The sequence below is a fragment of the Cavia porcellus genome, unplaced genomic scaffold (genome assembly GCF_034190915.1).
Source record: "Cavia porcellus strain 051 isolate PalLab524CR breed Dunkin Hartley unplaced genomic scaffold, mCavPor4.1 scaffold_1, whole genome shotgun sequence".
Taxonomy (NCBI): domain Eukaryota; kingdom Metazoa; phylum Chordata; class Mammalia; order Rodentia; family Caviidae; genus Cavia; species Cavia porcellus.
This window is the reverse complement of record NW_026947484.1, coordinates 229061617-229074807: the sequence shown is the minus strand read 5'-3', so window position 1 is coordinate 229074807 and position 13191 is coordinate 229061617. Positions and strand designations below refer to the sequence as shown.

The window sequence follows — 13191 nt, the reverse complement described above, 5'->3', positions numbered from 1 at the left end:
GTAAGTATGAAATATAAATGACCTTTATTTTGAGAATGTGGGAGAGAGACACCTCTGATCCCCTGGGGTGTGGCATCTCCTCCTGGGGTCGGCGATCTCTCTGTGGAACATGTGGAGTGGGGGCATACATGTAGCTTAGGTTGGGGGTGGTGCCTGAGGGGCATTAGGGATGCACAAGTAGCCCATTGGTATTCTTTTGGCACCATAGGTAAATTCCTAGGGGTAGGGATAGGACTCCTTGGTTCTGTCTGAGGCTTCACTGGCTACAGTGTCCTGTCTGGGCCAAAACTCTTTCAATAATAGTAAGTAGCACGCATTTGTGTGATTTTTTTTTTTTTAAAAAGCATGTGACTCCTGGATGTAGCACTGTCTTGGTATTTTCAAAAGCATAGGGCTTCTTTATGGAAAATTATTTAATCTTCTTAAAAATAAACCCACGAATTATTGTGGGGGCATTGGTCAGAAGTATGTATGAGAAGGATATGCAGAGTTAAGGGACTTTTGGAGACCCATATCAGAAACCTCTTGGAATGGATGGTTAGAGCCTGCAGGGTGACAAATCTTAAGTAGGATCAAAACACACTGCCTTAAGGAATGAATGGCTCTGACACTCCTTCTTCCTGTACTCTAATTTACTACTTAGATTGACCCTTAAGGTCAGTTAGGTAACAGATCACCCGGACCTTCCTTGTCCCGTACATGAATTTCTGTGTACATGTTACCCTTCTTTTGTCTTTACGCGTGTATCACAGAAAGTAATAAAAAGCCACAGAAGTTTTGGTTCAGGGCACCCTATGAGCTTTCTTAGAGTTTGAATTGGACATTGACTCTGAGTAATCTCTCATCTTTTGAACCATTCCACAGTTGTGAACTAGGCCAGATAATACATGTTTTAGATTAAAATTCCTCGTTACTGGGGATGCCCCTCTAAGGCATGTGCATGCGAGGCGATAGGTCTATCGCTGAACTACATCTTCAGCCCTTTAAATTTTGAGACAGGGCCTTGCTAAAATGCCTAGGAAAGGCTGAAATTTGGGATCTTCCTCCTCAGCCTCCTGAGTTACTATAATTCTAGGCCTCTATCACCACATTCATTTTAAATTAATTTTAAGTAGGGTTAACAATGTGCTGCAAGTAGATTTAACAAGGCTATCTTTGATTAAAAATTTAGAAATAGACATATGAAACTTTACAAAAGGTATGAAGAAATTCGGGAATTTCTTTTTTTAGAGATGAGTTAAAAATCAAAGTTGAATTGGTATTTTGTTTGATACAGATACATTTAGAATAAAAAGGAAAACTTCAATGAGAAGATAGAACTCAGATAAAATATAAATCAGTGTAATATATAGATGGAAATTAATATGTATGATACTTGACATTAATGGTTTAAAAATAGTATTTTAAAACATTTACACAAAGTTAAAAAACAAAAAAGATTAAAAGCTTACAATTAAAAGGAAACATGTTATAAATTGTAAAAATACTGAGTATGACTCCAACAACAATGCTTATGTGTTTATTGATGCAAGGAGTGAGTAAAAATTCTCTCAAACGTTCTTAATGATCTCATTGGTATATGTGATAATATCTTTCATTTTTGACTGATTTTAGGAGGGAATTATTCCTACTGTTTCTACTGTTAGTTTTCTAGGAGTTTCTATTAGTTTTGGGTACTGTTACGTGCTGCTGAAGTTGTTGCAGTTACAAATAAAGGCAAGTGAGATAGGGCTAAGTCCTCAACAGAGCCAGTGCAAACACCTGGCAGCTGTGGGGAGACTGACACCGCCTGACGTGAGGCAGACCTCAAGACATAGGGTAAAATAAAGACTTATACATCCTAGGGACTGGTATTCTGATTAGTTCCCTCTAACCCTGGAGTCACCGTCCCACTTCCTACTGTTGATTTGCCTTCCCATTTGTCCCTAGTGTAATAAATTTTACCTGAACTATTGATCTTATTGGCTGACTATAGTTATGTCCCACTTTATGCCCATCTGCTTTGTGAGTTCCCAATCTTCCCCAGCCTTGAACCATGGTTTTACTCTATAAAAGTTCCTGGAAAAGACAGAACCCTTGGCAACCCACTTGGAACCCCCTCCTGTCTCTCTTCAGATAGAAGCTTTCTTTCTCTCAATAAATATATTCTACTCTTCACCCTACTGTTCCTAAAATTCATTCTTCGATTTTAGAGAACAAGAACTTGCGGACAAAGTAGGTTTGAAGTTTCATTCCCCTGTATCAAAGTGAACACATAGATTTGTATATTGTATTTTTAAAATACTTGTAAAATCTTCTTTTGGGATGATCACATAGTTTTTCATTTTAATTTAATACAATGAATCACATTGATTAATTTTAGAATGTCAAAATAACTTTGCATCCCAGGTAAAACCCACTTGGTTATAGTGTATTTTTGGATTCAATTTGCCAAAATTTTGTTTATAATGTTTTGTATTCGTGTTTGTGAGGAGTATTATATGGTCCTTGTAATCTTTTGTTTGTTTTAGTTTTAATTCTGTATTCTTTTCAGGCAAATTAATATTTGTCTGATAGAATAAAATGGGAAGTGGTGAAGTTTTGTGCTGTTTCTATACAGTTTATTTTATTTGTTCCTTAAATGTTTGGAATAATTAATCAGTGAAACCCTTGGGCCTGGAAGTATTTTTTGTGTAACATTTTTGACTACAACTTCAGTTTATTTTATAGAGTGTTATTCAGGTTGTCTGTTTCTGTTTCACTTAGGGTATTAAAATGTTTCATAATATTCCCTAGTCTTTTTTATTTCTGTACATGTTACTTGATGTCACTGCTTTCATTTGTGATGGTAATTTGTAAAGTGCCCCTCCCTCAGTCTAGCTAGAGGTTTGTTTTACTGATTTTGTTGTGAAACAACCAACTTCTGGTTTAAAAGATTTTTGCTTTTGTTGTTTTTATTAATTTCCACAGTATTATTATTTCCTTCCTTCCCCTCATTTTGGGACTTATGTAAGTTTTGTTGTCTCAGTTTTAATTTACTTTAGTTCAAAATGTATTCTAATTTCCATTGTGATTTATTGTTTGACTAATGGGTCATTTGTAAGTTTTTTTGCATTTTTACAAGATTTCTTTCTGCTTTGAATCTCTTAATTTCTTTGTGGTCAGAGAAACATAATATAAATGTCAGTGTTTCAAAACTTGAGACTTTTTAAAAAAAATACTGGGCATTGAAACTCAGGGCCTTACCACTGAACTACAGCCCCAGCCCCACTCCCCCTTTTTTAAAGTTTGAGCTAGGGTCTCACTAAGTTGTCCAGATGGGCCTCAAAATTGTGATCTTCCTTCCTTAGTCTTCCAGGTAGCTGGCCTTACGTTATTTAGACCATGTTGTTGTTTGGTTTTGAAACCAGAACTAGCATGTTACATAGTTGAGGCTGGTCTTGAACTTCTAGTAAACAGCCCAGGCTGACATCAAACTTAAGACAGTTCTGCTGGCTCACCCTCCTTGGTACTGGGATTATAAGCATGTACTAGTATGTTCAGTTATTATTCAGACTTTAAATGAGCCAGCATTCTGTATCCTAGAGAATGTTCTGCATGTACTTGAAAACAATGTGTTGAAAAAGTATTGAAATCTTCTACTGTTTTTGTGGAATTCTTTACTTTGCCATTTAAATCTATCAGAGTCACTTATCTTGAGCTGTTTCATTAGAGAAGCTGTTTTATAATTGTTGAATCTTCCTGATATACTAAGGTTTTTAATTTTCTTCTGTACCAGGGATCAAACTCATGACCTCGCACTTGCCAGGCAGGTGCTTGTGCCCCCGAGCTATATCCTCAGCCCTATACTTACTAATGTTTTTGTCTTGAAATATTCTTCGTTTATTTTGCATGTTATATTAATAAACTCCAGTTGCCTTGTTTCTGTTTGCTTCCTACAGTTTTCCCACTCCTTCACTTTTAACCAGAGTGTGAGTTTTGAAGGTAAAGTAGATGTTTTATAGGCAGCATATAGTCAAATCTTGCTTTGTTTTTCAGTTGGATAGTCTTTTTCTATTAAACTTGAACCAGATAGATTTTTATGTGGCATTTATGCTTGCTTATATTAAAATATTTCTTTCGAGTTGGGCATGTTGGCGCATGCCTATAATCGTTCTGGAGGCTTAAGAATGAAGATCACTGAGTTCGAGGCCAACCTGGGCTAGAAGGTAAACTCAAGGCCAACCTGAGAAATGCAAAGTGAACCACTGTCTCAAGAAGACCCAAAACAAAACAAAAACAAAAAAACCTTTTATTGGCTTCACATTCTTTTGTTATTCTTTTACTGGGTGCTTTTAATAAATATTTTTACTGTATCATTTAAATTCCTCAGTTCTTTAAACATGAATGTAACATTAGAAAAGAGTAATATATTAGGAGTATCTAAGAACTTACTGTAAAACCATGAATTACCTGCCTTTTTTTCCCCTCCCTTTTTCTGTTTTTTTTTTTTTTTTTTTGTACCAAAAAGGGATCAAACTCAGACTTGCACTTACTGGAGCTGCTGCTGAGCTTGCCCCCACCACTTTTTTTCAGACAAGGTTTTGTTTTGTTTTTAGCAGGGCCTTGAACTGACTGTGTAGTCCAGGCTGACCTAAGATTCAAAAGCAGTCAGTTCTCTTGCCTTGGCATATTATTAAATCCCGGGTCTTTTGAGATAGTCTTGCTTTCTATTTTAGGCTGAGCTTGAACTCAGTTTGTAGACCAGGCTGGTTTGTGGCAGTCCTCCTGCCACACCCTCTCATGCACCACTATATTCCGCTAAGTCTTTTATTGGATGTATGTTTTACAATTATTTTCTGCCATTTTGTGTCTTTTCACTTTATTGATTGTCCTTTGATATGTAATTTTAATTATGGAAGTTTTCCATTTATCTCTTTATTCTTACATTTAGTGATCACATTTGTTTTCCCTCTTTCCCCCTTCCACATTGTTTCCATTAGCTAATTGATTGTATAAAGGCAGTTGATTTAACATTTATGGTTAGGAATTCCAGTGTCTGATTTTCTTCATGAGTAGTTTTTGTTAAATTCTCTTTTTTCCCCCTTGAGTCTTACTTTCTTGGTTTCTTATCACTGAGACACAATACCTGACACCCACAATTTAATGGAGGCAACGTTTATTTCAGCCCAGTTTGTAGATGTTTCAGTCCTTTGTCTGCTAGCTGTATAGCAGGACAGTATGGCAGAGGAGAAAAAGTTCATGACTTTCCCTGAGGAATCAGAGATCGAAGTGGGAAAGAGACCCTTTTAGACTCTGCCACAAGTAACTTCCTCTGACCAGGCATCGTCTTCCAACACGGCTGTAAACACTGGGCTGATCCACTGATGAAAATCAAGAGTGCATAATGCAGTCACCTTCTCAAAGTCCCACCTATGAGCACACAAGATTTAGGGGATTACCTAGTTACAAATTATAGCACTTTCCTATTTCTTTATGTACTTTAGAAAAAAGTTTTTTTTTTTTTTTTTAAATTATGATGGATACGTTCTTTTTTTGTGTGTGTGTGTGTGTCTGATCGGTACCGGGGATCAAACTCCCAACTAACTGCCTGCTTGCAAGGCAGGTGCTTATGCCGCTGAGCTAAGTCCCCAGCCTCCGATGGATACATTCTTAAGTATTGTGTGTGATATTTGTAAAAGTGTGATTCTTCCAGTCAGATTTTTGCTTGTTGGTCATTGATCAGTCTGTGACTTTTCTAGTTTATTTTTCATAAAGGAAAGTTCATTTGTTTATACGGTCCCTGCTGTTTCTATTTTATTGTCTCTGCTGTGAGTGACCTGACAAAGGGCAAAAAACCCTTTGCTCTTCTCAATACTCTTGGGATTGAACTCATGACCCGGAGCTTGCCAGGCAGGTGCTTAGGCTACTGAGCTAAATCCCAGGCCCCTCTTCTCAGTACTCTTAAAGGGGTTTGACCCTTTTAAATGTTTGCAAAAATGTTTCCTAGGGAAGTGGCCAAGGCCATAGCAAGAGTCTGCAGTGGTCCTTCGGGAACTTCCAGACCAATCAAGATGTGCAACACCAAATATTTAGAGGCTCTGATCTCTGTTGCCTGCCTGGGTGTCCTCCAGTCCCTGCAGGCAAGTGGGCCTCTTTCTCCACCTTACAGCAGGGCAAAGCAATGGGAGATGGAGTCTTACTGGAGATGTGCCTGTCTTGTCATTAGCCATGTTTTTGGTTGCGAGTTCCGGGGTTCTGAAACAGTGGATTCCAGTTACTGGTTCATTGATGAAAAGACCCTTGGAGCTTCCTACTTGGCCATTTAAATGAGCGAGAATCACTGCCTGGTCTCTTCCTTGTATTCTTTTTTTTTCAATGACTCACTCTCTTTCTGTCTCTCTCTTTCTCTCTCTCTGTGTATGTGTGTGTGTGTGTATGTTGTATTCTTAGTGATTTAATTTATTGCAGTCTAATTTAGAAGAATACTTTTGGGGAAGGTCTTTTTGAGACAGGGCTTCACTGTGCAATTGAGGCTGACCTTGAACTCACAGCAGTCCTCCTTGTTAACCACGAGCTGGGATTATAGGAATGCACCACCAGGCCTGGCTAAAAATACTACTTTAATCCTAATAAAATGTATAGAAATGTTGGTTTAATCCTTCAGTTTTGACAGTAATCAACCTGACAAAAATGTTTTAATTATTTTATGAAAGCTTTCTTTTAAATAAAACTTTTTTTTGAGACAGTGTCTTGCTACATAGGTCAAGCTAGCCTTGAACACACTGTGGATCCCAGGATGTCTTGGTAACCCATGGTGATCTCTTACCTCAGCTTCCCACATGCTGGGATTGCAGGCATATACCACCATGCCCCACTAAAAATATAAGAATGAGAAGAAATATTTATTCACTGTCATTTCTGTGTGTTCTTTTCTGCTTTTCCCCTTTTCTCCTTTATCATCATCTTTTTTTCCCCCCTTGGTGATAGCCAGTCTTTTTTTTTTTTTCCTTCTTCTTCTTCTTAAAGGTTTTGAGACAGGGTCTTTGTATGTTGCTCAGGCTAGTCCTCCTGCTTTAGTGTGTGTGCAGGGGGGGTGTGGGATTCCCGCCATAGATCATTGTGCCTAACCATCTTTATTTTTCCTCTAAGAATTTGCTGTTGCTTTCTGTTCTGTTCTGTTCTTTCTGCATTACTTGGGATTGAGGCCCGAGTCTCACACATGCTACACAAGCACTCTATCACTGATCTACATCCCCAGCCTTACTTTCTTTGATTTGAAGAACGAACTTTGCTTTTAATTGTTAAGACAGGTCAGCTAACATAAAGTGTTTGCAATCTTTGTTTGGAAATGTTTCCATTGCACGTTATTTTGATCTGATTTTGTTTTTGTTTTCAGGAAAACGATTTATCTACTCTCCTCATTCTGTAATGCTGGATGTATAACTCAATGTATTCTTGTTAAAATATACTGTTGTACAATGTTTTTGAAATTTTTCTTATATATTTGCTAAGTTTGCTGTTGCTTATTTTTCTGTGATAGAGGATGCCTGGGCAGCTGGTTCATCAGTTTCTTCAGTCACAGTAATAGAGTCTGGCTCTACGGTTTTCGGTGCAGATTAGATGAATCAGTTAAACCACTTAAAATAATATCCTGCTTTGTGTGTTAATTTTGCCTTTATCACTTTTTTTCACTAAAATTGGCTTTTATTTAGCAGTTTCTTGGCAGTTAAATTTCTATAACCTTGAAAATAAAGTGCGTTGATTGCCTTACCTATCAGATGATAGTAACCAAAATGTTTATATAAATTGTACTGTGCTTGTGTTGCTATTAACCTCCTATTGAGTAATATTAAAATAAGTCAAAAATTTTAACCAAAGTTTTTCATTCTTATTATTTGTGATGATGGAATTTTACATACTACAGGTGGTGAGCTTCATTTTCTCCAAATTGGAGGAACTTGTGATGATATTGATGAAGCTGATATTCTAGTGGATGGATCTCTCTCTAAAGGAATAGAACCGACTTCAGAAGGTTCCAAACCTTTATCAAATCCTTCGAGTCCTGGCATTTCAGGTATGATAGCACATTTTTAAATGACTCTTTAAAAAATGTAAATACTTGTAAACACAGGTAATCCTTACTGTGGCTATATTTTGTTCTTGGGACTTACTGCATTTTGTCTACTGAATCTAGCATTTAATGAACCATGAATGAAAAATATATTAAAACTCATATCCTAGGTAGAAATAATTTCTAAAGTTGGTATTGATATTCATGGACATGGGCGTTTGGTATTTTTTTCTTGCACCAAAAGCACTGATCACTAGTTCATATGTAGCTGTGGGATTTTAAAGTACCAGTAGAATAATATAATAAATAGCAACTTTCACTACATTGTATATTGGAGCTTCTCAGCCTCAACACTGCTGATCATTTGTGAACAGACTGACCTGTACTACGTTAGCATCCTCTCTTTTCCTTCTACCTATTTAATTCTAGTAGTATACAACTGTCCTCATCATGATCAGATACTTTTTTTTTTTTTTTTTGCAGTACTGGGGATTGGACTCACGACCTCGTGCTTGTCAGGCAGGTGCTTATGCCGCTGAGCTAAATCCCCAGCCCTATCAGATATATTTCTAAGAGATTCCTTGTAGGCAGAATAACTTCCCAGTTGGGATATACCAACTTGTAATTAATCAGGAGTTGGTTTTCTAGGTTAACTATGCAACTTGGTATAAAAACAGTACTGTGCTGGATGTTACTGGTAGAGTGAAGATGTGGATATACTGTAAAGAAAGGATATTAACACCATGCTGTTATTGTTGATAAACAATAGTTAGTATTTAAGTCATGTATCTAAACTTTGAGAAAAAGTTACAAGTTTATAATTTGTAGAACTTTGTCTTATTTGTTTCTTTGTGAGAATATTCTAAACCTACCATGCTTCATATTTTAGCCCTTTTAAAATATGTTTTTGTTAATTGGAAAACCAACTACTCACTTCTGTCTAATATTAGACATTTCACAAATGTGAATGGATATATTAAAAGAAGTTAATCTATCTGAAGTACATTGTGACTTTGTAAAAATAGTATGTCTACTAGATATATCTTACCTACCACAGAAGTGATAATAAATAAACTGTTTAATCTTTTGTATTAGTTTTGTATACCAATCCGACACCATCGGATTAGTTTTTGACTATTCTTTAAATTTTAAATTGATGGGGCCTGGGCATTTAGCTCAGCTGCATAAGTACCTGCCTTGCAAGCGCGCAGTCTTGAGTTTGATCCCCAGTTACCCCCCCCCCCCCATTTTTTTTTTAAATTGACAAGAAAGGGACAAATGTTACATGCTTTCTGTTGTCTAGCATTTTGTTTTGTAAATATCAATTTGTAAAAGTTAATTGTTGATTTGATATAAACTGTTCTGCATTTTAGTGTCACTGCAGTTGTTGAACTTATTAACTTAAGAGTTAAATCCAGTGGGGCTGGGGGTTTAGCTCAGCGGCATAAGCGCCTGCCTTGCAAGCAGCCAGTTGCGAGTTCGATCCCTGGTACCGATAAAAAGGAAAAAGACAAAAAAAAAAAATTAAAAAAAAAAAAAAAAAAAAAAAAAAGAGTTAAATCCAGCGAACCCTGTAACAGGTTAAATTTGTGTTTCTCCCAAAGTGACTATTCTTGTAATTTAAATGATTGAAGATGGGCTTTTCCCTCTGTGTTACTATTCCATCATTAGTTGATTCTAGATACCTGTGCCTGCTTTATTAACTTGCAGGATATTTGACAGTGTTGTAGTTCAGTAGTAAAAAAAGATGAAATAAAATTATATCTTTTTTTCTTTTTTCCTCTTTTCTCTTTTAATTACTACATTCACTAATATTAAGGAGTTGATCTATTGGTGGAGCAGCCATTCACCCTTGAAATCTTGACATCTCTAGTAGAGCTAACCCGCTTTGAGACATTGACACCTCGGTTTTCAGCCACTGTTCCGCCATGCTGGGTAGAGGTTCAGCAAGAACAGCAGCAAAGGAGGCATCCTCAGCATTTGCATCAGCAACACCATGGAGATGCTGCTCAGCACACTAGAACTTGGAAACTACAGACTGATGGGTAAAGTGTTATTCTGAGATATTGACGTTCATATTCTATGTTTGTTAGTGACAACACAGACTTCCTCAGTAAACTACTGTTTGTCTTAGCTTTTGCGTATTAATAACTTTGTTTCTTTCACTTGTCATCATGATTTTGGAAATTGCTCTATTTTTATTATCAGTTGTGTCATAAAATAATGAGAGAAACCTACCATTTGGTCACGAGTCCACAAATACACTTAAATATTATATATTTGTTTTTTAAACTAGGCACTATAGACATTAGTAACATCATTCTTGTGAAGTTTATATTCTACCAGCCATAGACAAACAGTGAACACATACATCCTGTGGTATATTGTCCTTTAAAAGCTTTAAAGAATGTTAAAAGTGTGTTGATGTAATTTTTGGGTATTTATATGTGTATGTAAGAGAGAGAGAGAGACAGACTGACAGACAGAGACAGAGCGAGAGAGGACATACATAATTTATACATGGAGCCTGAGAAAGCCCTCCATGGAGATACCAGTTCAGAGGAATAGCAGATACAAACATGTTAAGGAATATCTTTTATGAGCTCTAGGAAATGTGAGAAAACTACGTTGCAGTACAGTGAACGTGATGAAGAATAGTGGGCAGTTCAGCCAGACTCTTGTGCTGCATTTGATAGGAAGGTATTAGGGGATTATGAGTACAGGAGAGATGTGATATGATTTATGGTTTGGAAGGAGTAGTGTGACTGTTAGGGTTGAGGATAGATTTCTAGGTAGCTGTGATTATAGTGGTAGTGGGGCAATGAGAGATGCAAGGATTCTAGTATGATTTCTGTTGTGGTAATCCGGGTTAACTGCTTCTGATAGCCTGGACCATGGGGTTGGGGAGATATAGTGGCTAGATTGTGCATTAATCAGGAGATAAAAGTATAATTTTTTGAGTTATTGAACATCTATTGTGACATAAAAATTTAAAATCAGAGAATGGATATATATATATGAATGATACAAAGTTGTAGAGTTATTGTTTTAAAATAAAAGACTCTAGGACTCCACACACAGATCTAGGATGAGGCTGGGCATTTGGTGGTAATCCTAATTTATGATATTGCACACTTGGAGAAACAACTTTCCAAGTAGAATTAGGTGCCTAAGGCAAAATCCTTTTGGGAGGTCATCCTCGTTTTTTTATCCTATTGGAAAACATTGTTCTGTTGGAATGTTCAAACAATAAATTAAGAAAGATGATACTAATGATAATAATGTTCAGAGTAAAGAAAAACTTCTGCTTTATTTAGCCTTTCTCTTTATTTGACAGCAACAGCTGGGATGAACATGTATTTGAATTGGTTCTACCCAAAGCATGTATGGTTGGACATGTGGACTTCAAATTTGTTTTAAACTCAAACATTACCAATATTCCACAGATACAAGTGACACTGCTGAAAAATAAGGCTCCAGGCTTAGGGAAAGTCAATGGTAAGAACAGATAAAAATTGGTCTTCTAAGATTTTATCTTGTGATTAATTCTTTATAAAATTAATTTTTAATTTGACTACTTAGATTTTGTTCTTTCATACTATTTGCATACTGTTTTTGCTACTATTTAGTTGTTTGTTTGATTTTATTTTGAGACAGTGTCTCCCTATGTAGTTTAGCCTTGAACTCACTATCTAGGTGAGGCTGGCCTTGAATTTGCAGGAAGCCTCCTGCCTCAGCCTCCTGGGTGCTGGACTTGCAGGCATGCACCACAGTACATGGTTGTACTTTTTTATTTCAAAAATATAACAAGGGACCGGGGATTTGGTTCAGCGGTATAGGTGCCTGCTGGACAAGCATAAGGTGGTGAGTTCGATTCCCAGTACCAAAACTAAACCAAACCAAAACAAAACAATCGCTCATTTTAGAAGTTTTTCAGTTGCATAAAATTGGGTGATGTAATCCGTTTTGGTTCGTTGGATTTGTTTCTTTGTAGATTATTTCACTTGGACATTACTAGCTTAATGCTTTTCTTTTCCTAAGGAAAGAATTGATTGTGAAAAGAACTACATTATGGAGGTTATTACGCAGATAAGCTTATTAGTGAAGCCAACCTTTCATGTAATGCCACAAATATTCTTGCTTTTATTACTCTTACTAAGTTATTTAAATAGATTGTACACAGTTACCACGTTACTTTTCAGTGCTTTTTCTTTAATAGATTAATTTAAAATGCCTGGGATAACTTTAAGATAAAATGCAAGTTAGCACTAGGGGCTAAATTATGTACGTGAAAAAAAAATTATGAATATGTGTTTATTTATTAGCTTGTGTATGTGTGTGTGATTTTGTATTGTTTTGAATCACGATAGGTTTTTATTTAATTGGGTCTAGGATGTAGGCATTGGCATTTTAAATACTGTAAGTATTTGTACTGTGAAGCCGAGGCGAAGAACTTTTAATTTCTATGGGTCAGTATGTTATTCCAATGAGAGAAAAGAGTATATAAAGTAATTAGTGGAATTCAGTTTTCTTCCTGTCATTTCAAGCACTGTATAACATCTGTGATAAAAACAAAAATTTGCAGTTCCCAATTTAGCATCAAATTATAGAGATTTAGGCACAGAAGTCTTTGATATTAAGCAAAATTAAGTTTACTAATATTTTTATCCTCTAGAAACAGCAGTAGATAGGCAGATCACCTTTCCTTTGTCTCCAGCTCTTAACATTGAAGTGGAACAAAATGGGAAACCGTCCCTGGTTGATTTGAATGAAGAAATGCAGCACATGGATGTAGAGGAATCACAGTGTGAGTTAAATTACAGAGCTGTTGTTCATGACAGTAAAAGGAGTAGTGGTTGTTCAGCAAAGATTTCTGTATCGCTTGCAAAAAACTTGGTTTAAAGAAATTAATTAAAAAAATAACCTGTAATTCTGCTTTGGCAATATGCTTTAACTTTCAGCTCATTTTTGTGAATACAGCTATGCTATTACATGCATTCTTACTTTGTTACTATGTTGGGATTTAAAATCAAGTCATGGTTCAATACATTTCTTTTGAAACTCAAGGTGAAATATAAAAGTAATATGAAAATGGAAAATACACGTCAGATACTTGATTATAACTATCATGACAGTAGATTCCATTCAAAATACAATGT

The 13191-nt window shown here is 36.2% G+C and overlaps 1 protein-coding gene across 13 annotated transcripts in view; it reads left to right on the top strand.

Annotated features, from left to right (window-relative positions):
- Birc6 (baculoviral IAP repeat containing 6) overlaps nt 1–13191 on the top strand; it is a 242185-nt gene that overhangs the window by 74121 nt on the left and 154873 nt on the right. For 8 of the 13 annotated variants that reach the window (XR_010040847.1, XM_063230100.1, XM_063230096.1 and 5 more), the window contains exons 11-14: nt 7886–8035; nt 9852–10077; nt 11370–11530; nt 12708–12839. Coding sequence is in view for 12 of the 13 variants with exons in the window: in XM_063230100.1 (XP_063086170.1) it covers nt 7886–8035; nt 9852–10077; nt 11370–11530; nt 12708–12839 (669 nt within the window). In the remaining variant the exon portion in view is untranslated. The remainder of the gene's footprint in view (nt 1–7885; nt 8036–9851; nt 10078–11369; nt 11531–12707; nt 12840–13191) is intronic. The other 5 variants (XM_063230081.1, XM_063230123.1, XM_063230082.1 and 2 more) reach the window with 2 other exon arrangements.